At 51.2% G+C, this 23671-nt stretch overlaps 11 protein-coding genes and 3 non-coding genes across 14 annotated transcripts; 6 read left to right on the top strand and 8 right to left on the bottom strand.

The window, feature by feature from the left end:
• Positions 1-949: 949 nt before the first annotated feature.
• Positions 950-1063, bottom strand: P174DRAFT_t110. The gene has a single exon. It is a non-coding gene; the product is annotated as a tRNA-Leu (tRNA).
• Positions 1064-1347: 284 nt separating this feature from the next.
• P174DRAFT_t120 lies at positions 1348-1461 on the top strand. Its single transcript has one exon. It is a non-coding gene; the product is annotated as a tRNA-Leu (tRNA).
• A 710-nt stretch (positions 1462-2171) lies between these two features.
• Positions 2172-3693, bottom strand: P174DRAFT_200753 (uncharacterized protein). Its single transcript, XM_024821318.1, has one exon. The coding sequence runs from the start codon at positions 3327-3329 to the stop codon at positions 2226-2228; it is 1104 nt and encodes a 367-aa protein (XP_024681064.1). The 5' UTR covers positions 3330-3693; the 3' UTR covers positions 2172-2225.
• Positions 3694-4917: 1224 nt separating this feature from the next.
• P174DRAFT_200686 (uncharacterized protein) lies at positions 4918-5688 on the bottom strand. Its single transcript, XM_024821317.1, has one exon. The coding sequence runs from the start codon at positions 5520-5522 to the stop codon at positions 5016-5018; it is 507 nt and encodes a 168-aa protein (XP_024681063.1). The 5' UTR covers positions 5523-5688; the 3' UTR covers positions 4918-5015.
• A 788-nt stretch (positions 5689-6476) lies between these two features.
• wetA (developmental regulatory protein WetA) lies at positions 6477-8180 on the top strand (the record flags this gene model as incomplete). The annotated part of the gene is made up of 1 exon (XM_024822491.1): positions 6477-8180. The coding sequence occupies one exon, from the start codon at positions 6477-6479 to the stop codon at positions 8178-8180; it is 1704 nt and encodes a 567-aa protein (XP_024681062.1).
• Positions 8181-8606: 426 nt separating this feature from the next.
• On the bottom strand, positions 8607-9866 carry P174DRAFT_513041 (uncharacterized protein; the record flags this gene model as incomplete). Its single annotated transcript, XM_024831941.1, has 6 exons — positions 8607-8894; positions 8915-9234; positions 9305-9421; positions 9489-9582; positions 9728-9793; positions 9816-9866. 6 exons carry the CDS (start codon positions 9864-9866, stop codon positions 8814-8816), a joined length of 729 nt encoding a protein of 242 aa, XP_024681061.1. The 3' UTR covers positions 8607-8813.
• On the top strand, positions 9784-12175 carry P174DRAFT_513040 (calponin homology domain protein). The gene is made up of 2 exons (XM_024831940.1): positions 9784-10269; positions 10328-12175. The coding sequence occupies exons 1-2, from the start codon at positions 10103-10105 to the stop codon at positions 12030-12032; spliced, it is 1872 nt and encodes a 623-aa protein (XP_024681060.1). The 5' UTR covers positions 9784-10102; the 3' UTR covers positions 12033-12175.
• A 12-nt stretch (positions 12176-12187) lies between these two features.
• On the bottom strand, positions 12188-14169 carry P174DRAFT_451787 (uncharacterized protein). Its single transcript, XM_024829033.1, has 3 exons — positions 13871-14169; positions 13012-13813; positions 12188-12982 (listed from the first exon to the last, which is right to left on the bottom strand). The coding sequence occupies exons 1-3, from the start codon at positions 13989-13991 to the stop codon at positions 12256-12258; spliced, it is 1650 nt and encodes a 549-aa protein (XP_024681059.1). The 5' UTR covers positions 13992-14169; the 3' UTR covers positions 12188-12255.
• Positions 14170-14295: 126 nt separating this feature from the next.
• Positions 14296-14379, top strand: P174DRAFT_t121. Its single transcript has one exon. It is a non-coding gene; the product is annotated as a tRNA-His (tRNA).
• Positions 14380-15078: 699 nt separating this feature from the next.
• Positions 15079-16514, bottom strand: P174DRAFT_442298 (ORMDL family protein). The gene is made up of 3 exons (XM_024827544.1): positions 15959-16514; positions 15503-15861; positions 15079-15452 (listed from the first exon to the last, which is right to left on the bottom strand). The coding sequence occupies exons 1-3, from the start codon at positions 16089-16091 to the stop codon at positions 15399-15401; spliced, it is 546 nt and encodes a 181-aa protein (XP_024681058.1). The 5' UTR covers positions 16092-16514; the 3' UTR covers positions 15079-15398.
• A 409-nt stretch (positions 16515-16923) lies between these two features.
• On the top strand, positions 16924-19151 carry P174DRAFT_513037 (zinc knuckle domain protein; the record flags this gene model as incomplete). Its single annotated transcript, XM_024831939.1, has 4 exons — positions 16924-18123; positions 18230-18661; positions 18697-18899; positions 18929-19151. The coding sequence occupies exons 1-4, from the start codon at positions 17173-17175 to the stop codon at positions 19149-19151; spliced, it is 1809 nt and encodes a 602-aa protein (XP_024681057.1). The 5' UTR covers positions 16924-17172.
• Positions 19152-19381: 230 nt separating this feature from the next.
• P174DRAFT_200635 (putative haloacid dehalogenase-like hydrolase) lies at positions 19382-20686 on the bottom strand. The gene is made up of 5 exons (XM_024821316.1): positions 20478-20686; positions 20326-20358; positions 20058-20267; positions 19821-19983; positions 19382-19751 (listed from the first exon to the last, which is right to left on the bottom strand). Exons 1-5 carry the CDS (start codon positions 20651-20653, stop codon positions 19542-19544), a joined length of 792 nt encoding a protein of 263 aa, XP_024681056.1. The 5' UTR covers positions 20654-20686; the 3' UTR covers positions 19382-19541.
• A 113-nt stretch (positions 20687-20799) lies between these two features.
• Positions 20800-22228, top strand: P174DRAFT_200425 (uncharacterized protein). Its single transcript, XM_024821315.1, has one exon. It carries the CDS (start codon positions 21093-21095, stop codon positions 21981-21983), a length of 891 nt encoding a protein of 296 aa, XP_024681055.1. The 5' UTR covers positions 20800-21092; the 3' UTR covers positions 21984-22228.
• P174DRAFT_461012 (putative metallo-beta-lactamase domain protein) lies at positions 22175-23184 on the bottom strand (the record flags this gene model as incomplete). The annotated part of the gene is made up of 4 exons (XM_024829957.1): positions 22175-22363; positions 22413-22570; positions 22615-23009; positions 23069-23184. The coding sequence occupies 4 exons, from the start codon at positions 23182-23184 to the stop codon at positions 22175-22177; spliced, it is 858 nt and encodes a 285-aa protein (XP_024681054.1).
• Between the last annotated feature and the right edge of the window lie 487 nt (positions 23185-23671).

Genomic DNA, 23671 nt, shown 5'->3' with positions numbered 1-23671 from the left:
TTCGCATTGTCTTATCTTTGCATGACCGTATCACCAACTCACACCTGGGATGACATAAGAGCCATAATCATGCTTCACTCCTGTCGCAGTAGAACAAAAATCATTCAGCGTAAGCCACACGTGGTCTTCAGAACGCCTTCAAGCCTTGCTCTGGAGGAATACAGACTGTGGATCAGCGATGTCGCCTCTTAACCAATGGATCCATCCACGAGTCAGACACAGAGTCAATAACAGCCTATCAGTTTGCCCAGTCTGGAATTGTATTCGACATTTCGACTTGCGACTTAGCCGGAAAGCTTATGAACCATGGTTGCAGCCCAGCAGCTAATAAATAGTTCAGCTGATACACTCCTCCATAATGTAAATGGCTCATCGAGATCGGAGAGCATACCATATTGATCGCGCCATTCGGACCATTCTATTGGCACGCTTTCCTCCGATACAGTTTGTTATCCTGGGCGAGGGTGGCAGTAAGTAGTGGGACTGCTAAACTTCTAATCATGGATCTACTCGCTTATTTGAGACACTTTGACTCTTCACTACTAACTCGTAGAACATGGATAGTTAATTGGTCTGACTCACCTAGACAGGAAGCGTAATCATTTCGGAGTCTCCAGCTGCCAAGCATGTGTTAGGGCTGACCGGCTGAGCGACTGGACAGGAGCCAGGAAACCAAGCCATTGAAGTTCGGTACTCGCTCTGTTAACCTTTTGATACTGGAGTGATGACTGCACCGCCAGTCTTCGGGATCTTGGATGCGCAGGCTGACTTGATCTCATACGGTCTTACACACGTTTGCAGAGTAATTCCTGCGATAGCAGCCATTCATAGACTTGACTAAGAATTAGTCTTTAGATCCTGTAAAAATAGGTCTTTTGAAAGGCACGCACTGAATTGAATGTTGGGCACACTCTCAAGTGCCCAGAAACCTGGGGAAAAAAAGATTGTATGGTAAGACTGGGAGTCGAACCCAGGCCTCTTGCGAGAGTGCATGACAAATCTAGTTTTCTAGAGAAAGCTAACCAGCTTGAGTGCACCACCTTAACCACTCGGTCATCTTACCATTACCATACCGAATAACGCAGCATCTTGCTATCTATGCTCAGGGCGTACAATACTACCACAATTAAAGTTCTCCGTACCTGGAGAACAATGAACAACTTAAGTGATTGGTCCAGACAATCTTTTCCCAACACCCTAAGCATCAACAATCAGCAAAACATTTATTGTCACCTTATTGCGCCCTGCAAGATCCCCGATCGTCTCATTAATCAACATCAGTTCTGCCTGTTTTGACTGTTCTATTTCTTGATAAGGTAAAAAGTTGCGCAAACATTCACCCAAAATGGTAAGATGACCGAGTGGTTAAGGTGGTGCACTCAAGCTGGTTAGCTTTCTCTAGAAAACTAGATTTGTCATGCACTCTCGCAAGAGGCCTGGGTTCGACTCCCAGTCTTACCATATCCTTTTTGTTTTTTTTCTCTAATCTCATTGCACGTAAAGAATAGCCTCAGATTTTGTTCTCACTAGGTAGTGATAGCATCCTGCTATATCATAATAATACTAGTCGGCGTCGTCTCGGGCTCGCAGTGGGCAGGTGAAGACTACCTATCATTAATATGCCTGCCGCAGTGTATACGACCAGCAAGTATTCCCAGATATCACTAGGTACTCATGATTCTAAGAAACTGTATGAGACCCTACCCAGTCCTCACTCCAACACTACTTGAGACTGAGCCACGCTAGCGCCCTTCAAACCTCCTTGGTCTGAATTGGAAGCAGCCTCGGCCATAAGCCAGACTTCGTCTTATCTTGACCAACTTAGAGCGTTTCACGGTATTTGGTCACATGTGGTCGACAGTCACTGATCAATATGTCTGGGTTGATCCATGCAAGTTTTGTCTTGGAACATCCTGGCATTATGAGATGGTAGACGGTAGGATTTGGTCAACCGCCCGTCTAACGATTAGATCCGGTCTTCGACGCTGCATTGCATGGTGGTGTCACAAGCAGGCCTCTCCAGAATTTGAAATTGGCCCCAAGAATACACCACAGCCAAGCTACAGGGGGTCAGAAATGGAAGTAAGCAGAGCAATGATATCCGAGTACCCGAAATGACGTGGTGGACTTTTATGTACATAGCTTCATAACGTTATTGAGTGCATATAGCCATTTTTTTCATTCATCAAACATCGTAGAAGAGCTTCTGGTCCACGAAGCCTTGTTCAGTGTGATGTATACGAGGCCCAATTCTGAAGAGCATAAGCAACGCCGCCAGCGAAAAAGCTTAGCTCATCCTGGCCGATTTCGACATCATTTCCTGCCAGTCTCTCAGAAAGAAGATGTTCAATCTTATCCAGTAGCTCGTTACCGAGTCCTTCAGTCGCCTCGCTCTGTTGCCGGGCTTCCCTTCGCTCAGTGAGAGTGGCCAGTTCGTCAAGCTCCTCCTGAACAATAATGTTGCGGAATGTACCCAGGACGTGGTTCAGTACATTATCTAGGTACACCCCTTGCGCGTTATCAGACTCCAGGTATGGAGATTGCGCATGTCCCTTTCTGATATCATCAATTCTTTCGCGGAGACGCGCTTTGTATCCGGGGTCGGCAATTCCGTTGATGCCGTTGATGTAGGCAATGAATAGTCTCTTGTCCAAGTCGACAATATCACTCGGGTGTTCCTCTGGCCATTGCTTGATTGAATCACCAAGGTCATCATGTTCCAGCGTTTTCTCACTCGAGTCAGACTTGGCGGCTTGTTCACCCTGGAGCCGAAGAGTGCCAGATGCCCTCGCCATTTCCATTAATTCATGGCAGGTTAATTCGGTTCGCGGTGTCTCGATCTCTTCTTCCTGGGGCTCTGGCGCCTCAATATAACGCACGTTGGTGTCGAAACGCACCACGGATTCGAACGAAATGAATGAACCGTCCACTGATTCACCATCGTCATCGCATGTTTCCGACATGGCATCGGAGACATCCGAGGCCTCGTCCCATGTGGAAACCGCATACATTTCGTCGTCATGTTCATCGGACACAGAAGCGTAATCGTAGTCAGAATCGTCTGTTCCGTAGCCAGACTCAGGTTCCTCATCTTCCTCAATATCAGAATACGGCCTCTTCAAAATGGGCTTCAATAGCGAGTGCAGAGAATCCTGGCGGGCTGGCGTAAAGGAGGAGGCTAGCGACGTGCCAGCAGTGATAGGATTGGTCGGACTGATGGAGAGCTCGTCCGAGGCGTAACAGCTGTCCTGGGAAACGGATATTTCGAGGTTGGAGAAAGTCGAAGAGAGGGACTCCCAGGACTTCTTGTTCAATGTGTGCGTGCTCATTTTGATGAGCTGAGTAGCCTTTAATTTCTTGGAGGCAAAATCACGGCGTGACTAAGATATTGCGATCCTTGTCTCAATGAGATAGGAGTTCGCAAACTGGATATGGGTGCAAGGAGAGGATTTCGTAGTAGAGTGATCTCAAGGTGTGGCTTCGAAGGCCTCCGAAGAATCGGTGGGAGTCCATGGTGAAGCTCGTGTGTGAATGTAGTTATTCACCTAAGGGAGGCAAACGAGGACCCCCTCAGCTGGAATAAACTTGAGACCCATTGCAGAAGCACCTGATGATATTGAAGGTTTTATTTGACCAGTCGGGCAATGTGATGATTATAGAGCATGCAATTGTGATCGACTGATTTCCGTTTAATCAGAATTTTCGCTTTGTTTCCTTGTCTGTCTTGCAAAAGAAATCTGGTTCTGATAGTCTCGTTGGTGTAAGACATATAGGCTATCGAATGATGAAGAGAAATCTTTAAGGCGCGAGGTTGCTGGTATGTGATGTTTGGAAGCACAACGCGTTGCGCACTGCTGTAACTTGGGGCCCGTGTATCTCAGTCGCGATAATAACGGGTTGAATCTGCTTCTACAAGCAGTTGCGATCAGTTCGAGTCCTTGATGATACCAAGTCGTCCTTGTGAAGTCATACCCACCTTGCGTGGGATGGTCTGGCAACAGCGGGGGTTTGAGGGGTAACAGTCGAAAGTTGGTGACGGCTTTCGTACGAAGAAATCTCAGACACTGACTGACATCGACGCTTCACGTCGAGCCAAAGAAAATGCGATGGATAAGCCAAGGAAGTCCAGCACAATATACAGTGCCTTGGTGAAGGGGAAGAAAGAGGTCAACTGCGTGGCGGCTGCGAGGAGTCAGATTTCCGTCATCGGCACCTGACCTCCTGTTGCCTCCCAATACAATCAGCCGGAGGCTTCCCAGAACTGCTTAGCGGCTGCCTGTGCTGACCAGAACCGGAGTAAATTTCCTCCGGTATTAAGAGAGATGAGTTCTACCTACCTATGATTCTCTGCGAAGCCACTCGGCTTGTCCATTATTATTAGGTATGATGATGGGTGTCTTTCTGAAATTATGACAGACTCGAGATATCACCAAGGATTTATTGAACACATACTAATCTCTGCCGTTGACGAGGCTTGCAAATGCTGATGGTAACTGAATGATACTAGAGCTGACGACCCAATATTCATACTGTAATAAGTCACAGCAGATTGCCACAATGAGCTCGAATCATTGCCCTCTACTAAGCCTGCCCATCTATCAAAGGTGTTTCTTTGTGATTATGAAACCGTGCTCTATTGCCTCTCTTTGAGGGCTTAAGCTCTACCACAATTTGAACAGTGGTCTACGTCTTGTTAACACCAAGGTTACTACCACTAGCCATGGAAATCTTTCTTGTGGCTTGCTGTTGTTACTACCTATCGACCCGAGAAGATGATCCCCCTTGCCAGAACCTAATTTTGCTAAGCACTGGCAGGACATTCAGCGACGCTTTCAGACAGATCTTGTCTAGTCTTGACAAGGCGAAAACAAGGCCCACACTTTCTATTCTTGGTTTTTGAACCTTTGTCCTATCTTTAGCCCTCTCTCCTTCGAGCTTGATGGTCCCTAGGTGCAAGATCTGGCTCCCCGAAGCCTGAGCATCATGTGCGTCCTAGTAGCAGGGAGCTTCCCAGTTTACCACATGGCTATGGGGCACAAAGAAGACTTTGGAGAACAAAGAAACTGGCTGGGGATGAACACCCTAACTCTGGGCACGAGATTCCTTCTACGGATCATACTTAGTGGGCTTGCCAACCACATGAGTTGCTTTTCCGCAGAGAACAAAGAACGGATCACACCATGGCACAGTTGGTTCGTGCCTCCTAGAGGCTGATTCTCATTGAGTACCTTTCTAAATAATTCCAAATCACTTCTTGACAGGGCAAAGTCTGCAAGCCATGACGGTCTAAGGCGAGAATTAGTTCTTCCCTCCGCTAGTGGAGATCCGTTACGTGTATAGGGCAGGATAATTTTAGAAAATTTGGCATGAGGGCAATCGCACAGATCTTTCTCATAGATCATGCCTCGAGACTGACTGCTGCGAGAACTGTGTGTGTGCCTGGACCCCAAGAGCCAGGCTGTTTCTTTGCATTGTTGTCGTGGGCGCGCATTCTTCCCAGCCCTCGCATTCCAGAGACACATTTGCAACAAGCTTATCGACGGCTGTGCCGTTGAAGGGAGCGAATCATGCCTAACCAACAGCTCCACTGAAACATCACCATTAAGCAGGATCCAAAGGAGTCAAAGGAGAAGACCAGGGCATTGTGGCCCTGTGCTGGCTAGTGTGCTGTTTGTGATGCGTGCTGACGGTGTAGGAAAAAACCGTATGACGCTTACACTTTGAACACTGGGGATTGACCAAATCGACACTGATAATGGCATTTCGCCATCCTGGATACTCTTCTCTGGTTCCTTACGGATCATACCGCTCAAGCTAACGGATATCCCATGATCGCCTCCCGTCCCATGGACCGCTATCGAGCAGCTGTCATAAGCTCTCCCCAAGGTGATGAGCTTTGCCCGGCTGCTGAGGACCACACATTCCTCTTCTGTTGATTCTTCCTCTTTCTGGTTCTGGTATAGGGAGGGTTGCATTCCAGCGGGTGGCCAACGACAACCCAGTCCACTTTTGCCCAGAGAGTGGATAAGGGTAGGATATTCGCATCAACCACTTGCTTTTTCCCACGCCTTCTGATTGGTATGGGCATCTGGGGCACTCTCCGACTCCTCCATGCACATTCCTCTCCCATCTTTAGAGCAGAAGGAATGTACGCAGAATCCTCGAGGCTGGCAGCCATCGCGACAATTCAAATAGGGCCGTCTGTCTGTTGTTTGTTTGCTTTGTCTTTTTTGCATCTTCTGCAGTGTTTTCTTTGATTGTCAATCTATCAAACTATTCCTACATTGCATTCCACCATAGCCAAACTGCTTTGCATTGCATCGACGGAACACCGGATCGACACCCGAACTCTCTTCGAGCCATACTTTGTTCCCGCAGTCTCCTTGCCAATCATATCTGATCCGCCTGGCACCCGTTAACCGGTCTCTGACACTTCTCAGCTCTTTGCCGCAAACGGAAAGACAGAGCGACCCAAGATGTTCGCTCAACCATTCGATCATGCCTTCAATGATTTGTTCAGTCAGTATGTCGACATGGACTCATCGATGGTCGATGGCAACAAAGACACTTCAATTCCAAGCGACTTTGACCAGATCTTCTCTCTTGACTCGTTGTCAAGCGATTGTGGCGATCATTCACCCCCAGTCCCCACCAAACCCACCCATCAGTCACCGCAACCGTGGGTCACAGACTTATGGTCTCTGCCGCAAGATGCAGCCTCATCTGCAAGCCAAGGCAGCTTTACTTTTCAGGACACTGTGCATCCCTCAGCTGTCTCAGACCTAAGCTTCCATCTTGAAGCTCTTCCTACTTCACATCCTGCCCCTGCAGTTACCTGCAAAGCATCTTCCCGATCACCGTCCACTCCTCCCGCAACTCCCCGCCACAAAGCCTCCAAAAGTGCTCTGGTCACTCCGAAATCTATCCGTCGTCACCGAGATTCCCATGAGCGTAAACTGCTGCGCAAGCAGAGCTTCTCCCCGAGCTTGATGCGCCCTTCCCAGCTGCAGGCAGGCAGAATGATGTATCCCGAAGCATGGGCTCAGCGGTTTCAGAACTTCAGTCTTCATAGCTCGGACGAGCACTTGCCGCTGTCACCCCCTCCATCTGATATTCTTGTGCAGCATGAGAACATCCCTGCGGACAATGTTGTCACCCATATGAACCATTCGGCCGAGGGCTTGTCGAGAAATCCTGCAGAGATGCCTTCGCATTACGAGACTGGCATCTTTAACCAGTCACCAGCAATCTCTATGCCATCACCGTCAGCCAAGTTGCTGGCGCAGCAGCAGCAGCAGAACTATTTAAGTCAATCGAATAATTCCACAATGGCCACATCGAGCCCCCCTTCAGGCGACGACATATTTTCCTCTCCACATTCTTCCGATCCTCAATCCTTGTCCTCTTGGCATTCCGACTCCCTTGGGGGCCCTGCACTCCCTTTCACGCCTGAGCTCCAAGCCCACGATGGTCAAGCGTGGTGGCCATCCATGCCCTCTCGAGTACCGCGACATCCTTCATATCAGCACGTGGTGTCCTCTCCGGCTGCACAAAGGTCAATTCAAAGCAACAACCAGCATGATCTAATGCAGGGGGGATTGATGATCCAATTTGATTCCTCATTCGATGGGTCTACCTCAGCAGACCCATCATTTTCGTCTGTCGTGGCTTCGGCCCGTATGCCCCAGGAGAATCAAACTACATACAGCCACATTCCCGTCACTCCTCAAAAGTATATGAACTTGTCCGCCTACGCGACTCCTCCTGTTCAACATGCATCATCACGATCACCATCTTTGTCTCCAAGAGGCCGCGGGTCACCAACACAAGGATCACCCTTGCGTAACGGAGCCAACACAAAGACTAGTCCTCACCGCCGCGGCTACCACGGCAGGAAGCTGTCTTCTCAGTCAATGAACACACCTAAGCCCGTCAAAGGGCCAAACTCGTCGAGTCCCCGATCGGGATCCAACAAGTCGCTGACAGTGTCGTTTGTCAACTTCACTCCAAACGACAGCAAGAAAATCCTTACTGGAGTCGCTCCAAGTGGGAGTTCCAAGACTAAAGCAAGACGCGAGCAGGAGGCCCGCGATCGACGCCGGAAGCTCAGCGAGGCTGCCATCAATGCAGTACGAAAAGCTGGCGGAGATGTGGAAGCACTTGAGGCTGTCCTCTGCTAAATCATGCTCATGTATACCTAATATCTGTTCAACATTGTGTTTTCCGCTCTATACCTGTTTGATTTTTATTGCAATGGTCGTTTGGGCGTTTTATTTTCATGGGGTTTCGGGCGGAGGTGGCTTTCAAAAATGGTGCTTAGATCTCCACAGCGTTTTGAAACACACATACCTAATCATGGAATACATTATCCTAATGTTTCTCAAAATCTCACACCCTTGCTCTTGAAGATTATGACTAGCTGTCCGGTTTACCTGTGGATCACTCGCTGAATTTTTGAGCATGTTCTCATCACACATGCTGGAAAGTGAGAATTCCCGTTAGGGTTAGGCCTGTCGGATGTAGAATGCCATGGACTTCGTTCCCGGCTCTCTTCAGAAGGATGTTGCCTTCAGTACAATCATATAGTTTATATGGAAGAAGATGGTGTTAGATAGATGTCGTATATTGTACAGGGCAGATGTATTCCACGAAGATTGTTGATGAGATATACAGATATAAAAAAATCCCCTCAAATGTTCCGAACAATGTGCAGTGAACGCCAGATTGCCAACTGAATATAAACAGAAGATCGAACAGCTTTTCTGAGGAAAGGGATCTAGGAGTCTAAATGAAAGCGACTGGCGTTTGCCTAGTCACCTCCGCGAAGAAGACGGTGTCCAGGACTCGGGCTGCCAGTTCTCACTATCGCTCGTTCGAGCTTTAGCCCAAGGATCCTCCTTCCCGCCGATGCCACATCGGGTGTTGGTGTTGGTGTTGGTGTTGGCGTCGTCGTTCCCGCTGCTTTTGTAGCCTCAGCGCCAGAAACTGCGTTATGCGTCTTGGGACCCTCGCCAACCGCTCCCATCGGTGGGTTCAACGTCGCATCGCTTGTTCTGGTCGCAGGCCTTGGCTGCTGTGTTTGCGGCTTGTCGAGGTAGGATGGCTTGCTTGCCCAGCGCATATCGGCTAATTGGGCGAGTTGCTTGATTTGAATCTGACGGAGGACATCCTGCTGCTGTTCTTCAAGCGAGGGAGGGTCGGCACGGACGTATCGGAGCCATTGGTGCCACTGGGCTGTAAGGTCTTTCTGTTAGCTTACCTAGACAAGTTCACTGCAATTGTTTAGATGTTTCAGGACACTCACGAGTCACTTGCACGTCCGCATAGTGGGTTTTGGAGTTGTACTTGACGATCCGCCGGTATCGCCCAGCATTCAGTGAGTCTTTGAATTCCCAGTATGTGTTTCCGGATAAGTCGGTGCCTGTAATCAGATGTCAGAGGACCTGGAGGCAACATTGTAATAGACAGTTAGTGCTGGGGATGCCTACCGACAAGGAAGGATCTTCGCCACGGCAATCGAAGGCTTTTCCACTTGAACCACAAGCTGTTCACTGGACTCATTAGGACCCAGGTAAGATGGAACTATTGATGGCAGCCTAGAACAAACACCGATCAGGGTGCGATGAAAATGTGGCTTGCTGCGTTGCGACGCAGATGGAGGCTATCGATAATATTGAGGGCGCAGAAAAACGTCATCGGGCAGTGCTCGTAATCGTATTGGGATTACGACAGGCGTAATTTGTTTGGCCGACAACCACATTCCATTCCATAGTTCAGCGTCAACTATCTTCTTCTCGGGCGGTTCTTCATTTCACCATCGCTTCTATCCTTGTAGAGTCTCTTTCCATCTTCATCTCCTTATACATAGGTTCTCCGTTCATCGTTTCTCAATACCCCCCTTAATCAAGCTTCTTCTAGAACCTCTTTCCCCCTAATACGCTACCCCTTGAAGCCCACATAAATCCGCGGTTCTTCCCACCGTTCCTGTCGGGCAGCATAAACAGGGGTTCACATCCCTCGATCTGTCAGATCCTGGTTCCTCAAGTCTTCAGTGGACTTTCTGTATGAACGCAGAGTCACATTGATTTCTATTCGGCCCGATATGGCATCAGTTACATCATTAGATAATGACCTGCGCAGTTTGCGCTTGTCCCGCTATACCCCGCAGGCTGCCGCAGAGGTCCGCACATGGATTGAAGAGACGCTCCATGAGAGACTTCCACCGGGGGATCTCCTGGATGCGCTTAAAGATGGCGTCGCACTTTGCAGGCAAGCATTTCCAAACAAAAACACTGCAAATAAGTACTAATTGGATGGAATGTTACAGACTCGTCAACCTCGCCGTTTCCCCAGGCGTCAAGTATAAGCAGTCATCTATGCCCTTCGTACAGATGGAGAACATCTCGCATTTCCTACGCGCATGTCAAATACCTCCTCTGAGCCTACCGCCACACGATGTCTTTTTGACCGTCGATCTCTACGAATCAAAGGACCCTGCGCAGGTCCTACAGTGTCTGATGGCCTTCAGTAGGAGGGCTAATGCGCTTCAACCCAGCAAATTTCCTCGGGCAATTGGTGTTCAGAGCAAAGGAGGCGCCGTGAGTCCTCATTTGACCGGCTCGAGCCAATCAGCCAATACTCCTCTACGATCTCGAGGACTCAGCAATGTTAGCAACAATTCTGGGACATCTAGCCCCGCCAAGTCGCCGGCTGTCAGCAGCTGGAGCAAGAAGTCAGACGAGCAGGTGACAATGCCGGCCTGGAATATCCATCAATATGGATACATGGGCGGTGCCAGTCAGGGCAACCAAGGAGTGGCCTTTGGCGCTCGTCGGCAGATCACGACCCCTTCGCCGTTTGTTCCAAGCGTGGAAGAGAAGGAAAGACGCAGGCGTGAAGAAGAGGAGCGGCAGCGCATCGAGCGAGAAGAGGCTGAACGTATCCGCCGTCAAGAGCGGGAGGCGGAGGAAGAGCGCGCCAAGGCGGAAGAGGAACGCAGGTGGGCAGAAGAGACCGCCCGTCTGAAGGAGGTGGAGCGGCGTCGACTGGAGGAGGAGCGTCGGCGGTGGGATGAGGAACAGCGAAAGTGGGACGAAGAGGAGCGGAAGCGCCAACAGGAAGAGAAGGAGGCAGAGGAGAGACTGAACAAAGCACGACAGTGTCAGCGGGAGGCAGGTGATGTCCGTCTGACAGGGCAATTTCTCAGTCAATATCAAGCCGGCCTTGCTGGCGAGTCCAGGGAGAGCCAGCGCGTCAAGGAATTGGAGCGGGAGCTGGAGCTCGCCCAGGAACGGGAGCGCCAGTATCAGCGTGAGCGTCAGGAGCTGAAGGAGAAAGAAGCAGGCAAGTCGCAATCGCAGAGTCCCCGCCCTGTACCTGTTCCTCCGAAGCCCAGCTACAGCCTATCGTCTCTCGAGCAAGAACGCCGAATGCTGCGCACCGAATGGCAGAAGCATCAGACCCACGATGAAACTGCCGAGTCCGAGTCCGAGCCCAGCAATGCGCCGCCTCCGATGCCGCCCAGGCCACTTCCGGAACCGACAACGTCACAGTCAGCGGCCGCATCACCTCGGCCGCTCCCCGACCCAGCCGCTTATGCCAACAAGTCCCAGGGCCAGGAAAGCCGTGTCGACCGCTTCCTCGCATCTAACCGGCCACCTGTCGCCCCTAAGCCCGCGACTCACCGCCCACAGGACTACACCACCACCGCAGAGGTCGACGAAGAGAATAACCGCCGAGCTGCTGCGCAGCAGAAGACAAAAGCAGGCGGATGGGCCTCCAAGTCCCTTCTGGAGCGGGAAATGGAGCGCGAGCGCGAGCGCCAGCGTGAGTGGGAAGAGAGTCAGAAGCAGACGCGCGAGGCAGCCGCAAAGGGTCTGAAAGATCCTAACGTTGGCGTCGGACCAGGCCAGGGCGCCTGGGATGTGCACCAGTACGGTTTCATGGGCGGTGATAACCAGAACCGAGGCGGACCCGGCCTGGGTGTAGGAGGAGCAAGGCGGCAGATCATTGGGCCTCGCCCGCCGCCATAGATGGCATGGCCAGGTCACCTACCTTGTTATACTGCGCTACTTGACGTTGCTGTTGTCTTTATCTCGATTTGCTCCCGATCCTTTGTACATAGGCAATTTAACATTAGATACCATGTTTAGGTGAAATCAATTGACATCAAAACTAGACATGGCCGGTTCGAGGCAGGGGTATCATAAAATAGAGACATAAAGATATATAGAAACAGCGTGCCGACCACGACGACTATTTCGCAGAAGCACCCTTCCGCGAAAGAACCTCATCCACCAGAAACATCAACCGCTCTCCACTCTCCAGCAGCCAGCACCACTCGATATCCTCCGTCTTGCGACTACTCTGGTTCTTCCTCGTTTCCACCTGGACCTTCTCCGCGCGCGCCATGATGCCGTCCTGCACGGCAGCCTTCAGCTCCGGCGTGACAGTCAGCATATCACTATCCGCCAGGAGCACCAGAAGCGACTCCAGCGCGATGGACATCTTGGCATTATCGACGATGCTAGGCGTGCTAGCCGCATAGGGCAGGAAACACTCCTCCAGCTTGGCTTGGTTCAGATACTCCTCGTCTGTGTCCGGGGCTGCGTTCTCGCGCATCCGGAACAGCAGGAACTCGCAGAGGGTGGTCTGCGCGGCGGCGGAGAAGTGCGGGAGGACGTAGGGGCTGACGAACGCTTGGTAGATGGGGAGGGGCAGGTGGCGGATATTTTCGACGAAGAGGTGGTAGAGTTCCTCGAGGGTGGTGAAAGAGGCGGGGAGGTCCTCGGAGACGGCGGAGAGGAGGTGCAAAAGGCGTTGGCGGAGGGCGAGCGATGGGAAGCCGCCGAGGAGGGAGACGCCGCCGTGGACCTGGATGGTGCTGGGCGTGTCGGCGGTGACTGCGTCGGCGGCTGGGGTGTCTTTGGGGCGTCGCCTCGTCTGCTGCGCTTGGATTGACGGGTTGGACGTCTGGCTGGGGCTGGCGCCGCGGAGTCTGTCGCTTCGGACCCGTCCTCGTCCTCGTTGGACAGGTAGTCGCCGAATTGGTCCTCGTCGATGTTGACCTCGCCTTCGCGCTTCTTGATATTGTTGCTCTCGCGCTTGAGCGTCTTCAGTTCGTTGTGGAACACCTCGCGGAATTCATTGACGGAGGCCGTGCCGCCATCTGCGAAGATGGCTCGTAGGATTCTTCGATTCCGCCCGTACGGAGTGCTCCCGCCGGCGATGTACCGGAAAATCAAGCTTTTCTCGAGCGCTTTGCGACGGGCTCCTTCATCCACGGCATCCGCGCTCTGCCTCTTGCGCTCGTTCCAGTCGTCCTCTAGGACCTCGCACATGAACTGCAGCCATATCTGCCATCTTGCCCACCGTTCCGGATGTAGGACAGAGCAGTTGAAGGCCCACCCGACGGCATGCCAAAAGTCTTCAGCGCGAGACCAGAGAGATGCCGCTTGGCATAGGTCGATGTTCAATGTCCTCGTGTCATCGTTCGAGATATCGCAATTCGCATTCTCGTCGTCCTCTACGCGCCGCCGCCTTCCCTGCCGAGATGACTCGAAGTGATTGAATGCAAACGCCGCCGTAAATCTGGCAGAAATCGGCCCGACAAGCGTGTTGGTGAGCCGGAGCAGCCGCAGCGCTGCGTTCGGGGCCTCTTCCTCTTCTGCTGTCTTGGCTCGGCTGGTCGTGGATGGGTGGACGAGAAACGTGGCTGCGACTGCAAGGTACTGCGGGGAGGGGACGTAGACGGGTCCTGATGCAATGGCACCGGGCGACAGTATGTTCAGTAGAAGATTGAGCGCTTGTGTGTCTGGTATGGCTCTGTGTCAGTGCGTGGCATTGGTAATTGGTGAGCGGGCAAACCAACATAGCTTTTCTTCAAGGAATATGCCACAGTGTTGGACGAGCTCGTAGGGCATCGCCTTGGTCGGGCGATATAGGGGCAGCGACGCCCCTTCTCCTGTGGCCATAGCTATCGTCATCGGCATTGATCTTTGCTCACGGTGAGTTTCTCGGTGGGTGACAGTGAGCGCATAATTTGGTTATCGATTAGGCGCGTCAACGCGAACCCGCGACGCTTATCGGAGGGGTTTCATATACGTCCTACTATGAGAGGGCGGCCGATTTTATATGTTTTGATGTACATCAACATCGTATTAGTCAAAGCGACGGGCTCTTCGTCATGTATCGATGGTTACAATGAGCAGGAGAATGCGAATCGTTGTTTTTCTTGTACTGCAAGTATAATTTGCTATATCAAGCAAAGAGCCCTCCGCCCTGTCATCAAATCAAGGTGCTGTAGTGTAGTGGTTATCATGCGACGTTGTGGCTCCCCACAGCTCCGTCTCGACCTGGGTTCGATTCCCAGCAGCGCCAACCACTGGCGTCTGGACTTGATTTGTTCATTTTTTGCCGTTTCCTTTTGCATCACCCTTTCCTCAGCTCCTTTTTCTCACATATTTCGTCTTGACGCATCATCTCTATAGTATACAATTATGGTTTACCTCACTAGCATAGTGGCATGGGTTACTGCGCTGTTGACTGCGGACTTCTGTCCGCACCGCAAATCATATATTGACCCGACACGAAAGACAGCGGAAATAGTGCTCCGCTCCATCAACGCAATACATGGGGCATAGATAACAATATGTTCTCCAAACTACTAAGATCATAGAGTATCATATCACCATTACCACGTACGGAGACCATACATCGCTGGCGTTTAGGCATCTGAATCGCTGTCTCGGACGCAACGTCTCCGGGATCGGATCACCGTCCGAACATTGAGCTGACCGAGGCTTGGCTGGATTCACTCTTCCATGCTAGGAATTAGCATCAGGGTATACGGCGTAGCCCAACAGTTGCAGAAACACGCGCAGCCATATGGACGGACCACTGTGGTATAGACTCGGAGACGCCTGGATGGACAAGTAGTGCGGCGACATGCCCAGGTAGTCTATATAAGCTAAAATCGACGCATTCTAACACCCGTACGTATAATGGAGGCCTGGACTGGTCGAACTCAGCAAGCAAACGGTGGTTCACCAGCCAAGCGTTGGCTAATCATGAGATGAGGCTAATGATGGACTCGTAGGTATTTAAAACACGGCTTTATTGCAGTACAAGGAACAACTGCTCCTTGCCGCACTCTAATCCGGCTCTCGCCGATTCATATATCAAGTATTCTTTATTGAATTACCCCCAAACCCCCAGTCACACCACGAACATGCAGCAGATAAGGAAATTGTTGTAAGCGTAGTTGTAAAGCTGGAGAGAGAAGTCGATCCCGTAGACGGTGCTGTCCAATAGACTAATATAGCAAGCAATGGAGTGCTCGTAAAAGACAGAGAAAAGGAAACACTGAGACGCCAAGTGGTAGTGTAGGAAAGGAGATACTATGTCGACTCATCCGGTAAGTCGGAAAAGAGACCTATCCGCAGACGGTGTGACTAAGGTCCAGGTTAGCAATGACCACGCGATCAATCAGGAGAGGACATACAAATGGTAATTTTGGAATGACAACACCTAGAGTGGCCAGGAAATTGATAGTGAAGTATGTCAAGTCGTAGTGTGTGTAATGTGTGCTGAGTAGGAAGAGACAAATGGGGACACAAAGGAGGAACTTCTTTGTTGGCGTGTACTGGTCCCCGTTGTCAATTTGCTCCCACATGTTGAGGTTGTCGTATGCTCCAGCGTTGAACTCGAATGGAATACCCCGCACCCAGTGAAACATGAGGAAGGAGCCGAACATATAGCTGATGTTCGTAAGGGTCCATGATGTCTCCTGCGAGACGCCGGGAATGATGTCGTAGAAGATCTTCAAGGCGATGATGAGAACGAAATGGATTGTCCAGGCACCTGTAATTGACGAGCTCGAGTCAGCTGTTTGCCCATACCAAGCTGTGTCCCTTCAAATAACATGGACTCGCTTGTACACAATATGTAGCTCACGTACCCTTGGCATTGACCCAGTTAGCATTGAGGTTCGGCAGGGCAGCCTGATCACTGGTATGCTCGATGGATTCCGGCGGCTCCTGGTAGATGATACTGCTCGATCTCCTCCTCCGACCAGCCTTGGATTGAGACATATTGGAGTCCGGAGACAACCGGCGCGAACCAGTGTCGACTTCCGGAGGGAAGGAGATGGCACGGGGAACGAGTAGGGAAGACACTTTGGCGGTGTTTCGTCAGGTCGTACGAAGCGAGGTCGAAGAGGTTGCCAGAGATAAGTCGGGAGGTGCAGAAAAAGCAAGACCAGGAACCACCAATGAACGCAGGCCTTCTTCTTTCTCCCTGAAGAATCTCACTCTTTTCCAATGAGAATGCAGACTCTCGTAGAACTTCCGACCGCGAGATCTTAGAGGTCCGGCAGTATGAAGGGTCACAGGGGTCAGTGGACAACAACCGCACTGTTGGCAAATACAAGACTTGCAGACTGGTCAAAAGCAAAGAAAAAGGATACAATGAATGGCGATACTATGATAGACCAAAGAAGTAAAAGGAAATTCGAGCAGTGAGTGACAAGAAAACCCTAGGAGAGGGTCGACGTGTAGCTGGAAGTCGAGGGGCAAAAAGAAGAGATGGTCGGCGGAAGGAAGAAAGATTGGAGATTCACAAGGAGAAGCAGAAGATGGTGAAGAAGATCAAACAAGAACAATTAACTAGTGCAGAGGCCAGGCCTAAGGACCTCATTAATCACTTCTATATTGGATATGTTCTAGACTGCTCTGTAGATAAACTACAAAATAAACATGTTCATCAATCTGGATTGTTATTTTTATCTCCCCCTGGCTATACAGATGGGACTTGAGGCCACACTATCTACTAGTCCTCCGTAGGCCGTCCGGAGCTGTTACCTCCAAACCGTTGGCTATATTCAATTGCAGCTCCATATCGATACTTAATTCATGCACAATGGATAACATCACAACAGCAGGCCGACAATGGCTTCCAAGATAGATTCCAATACTCCCTGATCATCCTCACGTTCACCGTAGACCATGTTCCAGCGGCGACAAATGACGTTCCTGGTCTCTATCGGTTACCGTAAAATTTCTCGATCGGAAACAACCCCAGAATGCACAATGTCCATCCATCTCTTAATTACCTTTATCCCACCAGGGCGACTTCCTGACCCCTCGCAGGCGCCCAAACCCTCGATGAGGCATCATGGCGGGATCTTCCGATAATGAAAATGACTCGCGGACCGCCTCTGTTGGTGTCCAGCGCAGTCGCTTGAATGACTCGACCGACTCGTCGCGCCCCAACTCGTCGGATCCAAATCCGAATCCTCGAAAAAGGCAACGGAGAAATGGCAAATCTGCGGTGCTGGACGTGCGAGACTTTGTCCCTCAAGGTGCTGCTTTCACTGCCGTATCGCTGGAGGTAGATCCGGACAGCGCGTCCAGCTCTGGTTCTGACTCGTCCGACAGCGATAACGACGGCAAATCCACTACGTCCGATGCAGAGAAACAGAACGCCGCGCGGACGAATCCTCAGGTACCTGCCATTAACTGGAACAAGGCGAGCAAGAGTGGCATCAGAACGTCGCTATCTAGGCGAGCGGACAGAACGGGCGAGGACAAACAAGCTTCTTCTCAGTTCAAGGCCGTCAACGACAAATTCTGGCGCAGTCGCAGTGCTTCCGTGTCTAGTGACGGTGGCGATCAGGATGTTACGTTGGTTGAAAACGAGGGTGACATGGAGGAAGGGGAGCTTGACGAGGAGACATCAGCAGAGTCAAGTGACATGGATCAATCTGGAGATTCGGATGACTCCGTATCTCTGGATTCCGAGGCTGATGACTCTATATTGCTGAATATTGGCGATCAGAATGATCAAACAGATGGCTTATCTGCTGAAGTAAAACCTGTTTCGGTGAATGGAACCGCCGCAGGCGACCGATCGACAATATCAAAGGAAGAATCACATCGTCTCTTTTCCCAAAAGTACTCCGTCGCTCCAACAATACTCGCGGATCTCGATCGAAATGATATGGAGGTACAGGCCAGGTGCTTGTTCTATGACCGCGAAATCAACGACATCAACCTTCAGTTGCCTATATCGTGCACCGAATGCTTAAAAGAGGGACATCTTGCAGTAGTGTGTCCTTCCAAGGAGGTACGTTCCAGAAACAGTCGACTGAGTGTCAGGCATATTCCTCCCATGACACTCAGGGTCTACTGCAGTCTATCAAATGCAATTAGCAATTACTGACTACCTATAGTGCGTACATTGTGGCGCCTGGAACCAGCACCAAAGCATATTCTGCCCATCCTGGCGGAGATGTCAACGATGTCGCGAACGCGGTCACGATGAAGAGCAATGTTCGTCGCTCCTCAAAGGCTCCGCATCCGAGATACCTTGCGATCTCTGTGGATCGTCCAGCCACCTGGAGCTCCAGTGTGATATGATGTGGAAGATTCCACAGCAGGAACTGCCCTCCGGGCCCGTGCTAGTCTCAATCTCATGCTCTCACTGCACCAGCAACCGCCACCTTGTAGGCGACTGCCCGTCCTTCTCACGATCGATGGTCTCCTCATCATTCACACTCCGAGGCATCGACCCGCACATGGTGACCAACATCAACTCAGTAACCGGCGGCAGGCAAGGCGGACCAGCCCCCGAAGAGGCCAGAGCGGCATGCAAATCCGGGGCCGTGCAGACCGACCATCGGCATCCTCAGACAGCGAGGACATGATGCCCAGGGCGGGCCGGCAACCCGGCGGTCGAAACGCGAACGCGAACGGCAACCGGCCCAACATCCGAATCGGCAGCGGGATAGGAAGGGGCAAGAATCTTGCACCTGCTGGCCCTCGCGCCTCCGACCGGGATACCCGTCAGACGTACCGAGACCGTCAGGACTATGGGGGCCACAATTCCCGCCAGCGCTCCATGTCTCCCAACGCGCGCCCGAGCCGGGCAGAGCCAATGACCGCCGGCAGCCACCGCCTCGCTCGCCTCCTCGGAATCGACCGGAGCCGTCCCGTCAGACAAGAGGCGGAGGAAACGGCGGGGGTCGGGGTGGTCGAGGCGGACGAGGTGGTGGTGGGAACAAACGAGGTGGTGCCAGCGGAGGTTCCAACGGGGATGGCTATCGTCCGATGCCAAGTGCCGCGAAAAAAAACTGGGACAGATACAGACTATGATGAAATGGACAGTGTAACGATACCCATGAAAGTGCAGGGGCCTGGTTACTTTGCCAAAGTCTGTGAGTGACTCGACCTTGCCAGATGACCTTGTATATATTCATGCGGCTATTGTTTGTGTATTAAGGGAAATGGCGTTATGGGTCTATCACCTTTTATTCGAGTCTTGACTTGGGGGCTTTGTTTGGCTAGCATTATCTTCCATCATGTCCCAATTCGGGCACCATTACGGTGACCATGTTTTCATGAGTCTATATCCATAAAGGCATTGAGAATACGCCTTTGCATCCCATTCGCGGACTGTATATACTCCCCGCATGTGTATAGTACACCAGTTTACTCTTTATACAAAACCAGACTATGCGACGATTGAGGGCTCTTCTGTATACTCTATCCATCCCTGTCACTTGTGGGTGGCTTATCTCCTCCCCGGTGACCAACGAAGCCGTTTTCTAGTATGTCAATCAGCTCGTCTAAACGGTCGATATAAAGATCCGTATGAGCATGGTCTTTGAGATGAGAATTGTGCTCGTTGACAAGCAGCACAGTCGCTGCACCTGCCGTATGACCGGCAGTCATATCATCAATGCTGTCACCAACCTGCGACATTACCAAGGAAAGACAGAATTAGGTTCTGGATACAAGCGAATCAAGAAGATGCTGACTTACCATGATCAAATTCCCAGCGTGATTGTCAAGTCCCCATTCCCGGGCAATATGTAGAATCCCGGCCGGATCAGGCTTGGGAAGTAGACCGGGCGTTTCCCGCGTAATGATGGGTAGAAAAACGTGAGAAGGAAGGTGATTCTGCAAGAGATGCATCACCGGCGCCCTGTCATACACAGCACAGTCAGCGACTTCCTCGCCATGAGCGACTAGAAAAGCAGCGGCAAGGCTTCGACGCACTCGAAGTTGCGTGTACAGAGGGCCCTATGTAACTCCCGAGACTGGAGGTAGTCCATTAGGTCCACCAGACCTGGCTGAGGCTGCTGATGCTTCATCGCCTCTCGCTCGATGGTTTTGATTTTTTCGGCTGCCGCGGTGCGCTCGGCAGCAGTGGGAAGACCCCGAATATGGTGCAGAATGTCGACTTTCTTGTCGATGCCCAGAGCTTTACTATGGGCTGTTAGCAAGTCATATCTTTTGAATTGGGTATTGGCTGATGAGTCCTTACCGCATCTCGGTAAACATGTAATTCTGTGGTAGGCTGTTGCGGCTAGTTAGGACTACAGTATTCTATTGGAACTCAACGAGCGTGAAGCGCATCTTGTATCATAATAAAGAAGAATACGCCAGATTGGTTTCTCTTAGGAGTAGGAGTCTCACCATAGTGTGCCGTCTACATCGAACACAATTCCTTTTAACCGAGGCGCATCAGAAGATTCCGCGAGGGCTGGGTTGAGGGGAGCGAAGCGTCGTTGTCGGAGGGCATAATTCTCAAGTGAGAGTGCCATTGAGACGACTGAAGATGAGGATCGGCTGAAAGTACGAGATGCAAGCATAGAATGAAATGGCTGTTGTTTGGGTGCGGGAGATTTAAGGTATGGTGGTGAGGATCGAATCAAGTGACGTGATAGGGAGATTAGAGGAGATAGGCAGTGGCAGTACACAGGGCCAGCGGTATCTCCCAGAAGAGCATCTGGAGTGATATATTGCTGTCCATAATGCTTGAGCTGTAAAGACGCCATTATTTTACAAGTCGACCTACGTTACTGAGCTTTTCGGGACAATATCCCATATGCTGAAAATGCCATTGCTGGTTGCTCCTTCCTCCGAATACAGCTTGCTACTTTTGGGCAGAATTCCCTGAGAATGGAACTCTTACTTCTTTGTATAATGGATAGTATTTCGATCCTTTTATGGCCTCCCTGCTCTATATTCATTTTTGTGACAATCCTGTCCCAGCATAGATAATACCGCTTCATCCCAAGGACCGCATTCATGACGACCTCAGCACCCAAGGACCTGTCTCAGAAACATGGACCTATAGCAATCAGTCTGGCACAGGCTCTCAAGCTAATAGGAGCACTGTTGACGCTGAAGATGCTGCATGCTGTGGCGCTGGTCTTTCGCATAGAGCAAGCAGCAGCACGGCACCCGGTTCGGGGAGCCATTCATCGCAGAGAGCAGCAAATCGTACGAATCTTTCTATCGTCAATTCCGGAAAGCTACTACGTACCGGTTATCGGGAACTTCTTCTCCAACGACCTTCCCTTAACCTCCATCGCAACGAATTCTATTTCGATTCAGCAGTCCCAGAGACCGACAAATGCGGCGGAAGTACAGTCTACTGAGAGGACATCGTCCAACCAGAACAGTCTGCTGATGCAAGTCTCCTCCAGTATTGAGCCTGCAGTCCGCATGTCCCAGGGACTCGTGGATCGTGAGGCTGAGCTAGCCAAAAACAAATCGGAAAGTGGCATGGACTCAATGATTCCAGCGGCCGGCAGCGATTCGCTTTACTCGAACACGACGATAAAAAGAAGTACTTCTGTGCGCAGAATGTACTCGCGTTCCTCGAGTATGCAGCAACATATGGCAGGTTCGGCGGCGCAGTATGCCAAGCTTGCGTCTGGCAGGCCACAATTCAGCACCACCAGTCGGCCAATGTCGATGGAGTCCACGGAGGGACAGCAGCCTCGACTGGCTGATGACTCTGCGGACGACCAGACGCTGCTTGAAATGGAGACTCTGCGAGCAACCCACTCGGTGGAAAGTTTTCCTGGAAAATTTCCCATCAGTGATGGGCTGGAGTTTAGCTCTCTTGCCACGGCACCGCACCATATAAGAGGCCGAGGGACCACTTCTGTCAGGCCGTTTTCCGACGTTTGACTGGACATTGAATTGTCTGTTCTGTTCTGCTCTTGGTTTTGCTTTTCCTGTCTGGAGTAATGGAGAGTTAAGCGTGTTTTCATCATTACTTGGAGTCTCATGTGTCAGAAACAGGGTTAGCATTCAGGTTAATACCCGATTCCATAGCTCAAATCAGCAAGAATTCATCCAAAAACAACAGAGCAGCAGGGCTACTGTTCTTGGTATATGGCATGATCCAGATATCCCATTGCCCGAACGTAGATCTTTGCACTTTCCAGAACGCGCTTCTTGCTATCGCCATGGGTGTCCCAACCGACAAAGGCACCGTGAGCATCATCGAACTCTGTGTGCTTGATAGCCTTCCAAATATTATGCACCTCATCAGGCGGGAGGGGAATCTGTCCGGTCAGTTCAACCTATACCAACAACCAAGCAAGAACCACAAACCATATTGGGATACGACCACATGAATGTATACGACGCCGTACCCGGCACCCGATCCTTATGATAAACGCCACTCGGCACGACCGCGATCGAATCCGCAACCAGCAACTTCCTCAACGGCTTGAACCACAGTACCGAGCTACCGGGGAAATGACCCCCGTCTTCACCGCTACCAGGTCCGCATCTGCATCCCCATCGCCTTTACCCGGCAAGGGGATCCGTAACTCCGTCCCCTCCCAGAACACCTGTCTCTCCGACCTGCGCATCACCCACTCCTTATCCTCCGCTGCTATGTAGACAGGACACCCGAACACCTCCGCCCAGTGCACGTTCGCGCCGAAGAAGTGCGGATGCGAGATGACGATCGCGGCTAGGCCGCCTAGCTCGTTGATCCGGCGGATTGTGTCCTCGTCGATGTAGGAGAGGCAGTCCCAGAGGACGTTGCCGTGGGCTGTGCGGCAGAGGAAGGCGCGCTGGCCGATGCCGACTTTGGGGCTGGTGTGGATGGTTATCAGGGAGTCTGGGTGGTCCGGATCGGGGGCGATGTCGTTGTGGTATTGGTTTGCTGATTGTAGAGTGCGGAGGGTTGTCCAAGATTGGCTTCATTGACAACGTTAGTAAACACCTTACTTGAAGTGAGTGCTGGGTGCGACGCCTACCCAGTTGGAGGGAGGTATTGGCGTGGATCGTCGCAGATCTTACAGGAGGACTCGGAGGTGGTATCGTACTGTGTTCCGCAGGTGGAACACATAATGAGGTCCAAATAGTCAGACATGTTTGTGGTCCAAAAGGTTGTCTCTTGTCACAAATGTAATGTTGTCGTCGCTGTGGTTGAGAGAAGTTCAGAGGTTCTGGAGACGGGGGAGATCAGGTGAGGGGATGATGTCGTTCTTGATAACTTACCCCGCATTTCGATTGCGCACTGCATCTATGATGGCCACAGTCCTTGATAATCCTGTCAGGATCATGAATCCAAGCTCTGGCTTTCTTAAGTGGAAGAGTGACTGATGGGAAGAATTGGGGTCCGACCATGCTTTTATGTCCAGGCTATGCATGTGACTGCAAAGTACATTCATCACAAGCATCATCACAAGTGACCGACAAGACTGGTCTGCTAATAAACAAAATATGCAGGAACGTGAAGAGAGTAGGGAATCATTCGTGCGCAAATAGGACAGAAAAGTACATGTAATGCCATAAAATCAATGTTTACAACTTCTACCCGTTCCACCAAAAGCAAGTCATCAGGTAGGGCAAAAAGA

Source organism: Aspergillus novofumigatus (assembly GCF_002847465.1).
Source record: "Aspergillus novofumigatus IBT 16806 chromosome Unknown P174scaffold_5, whole genome shotgun sequence".
Lineage (NCBI taxonomy): Eukaryota > Fungi > Ascomycota > Eurotiomycetes > Eurotiales > Aspergillaceae > Aspergillus > Aspergillus novofumigatus.
Note: the sequence above shows the minus strand (reverse complement) of the source record. Positions and strands in the feature narration are given on the sequence as shown.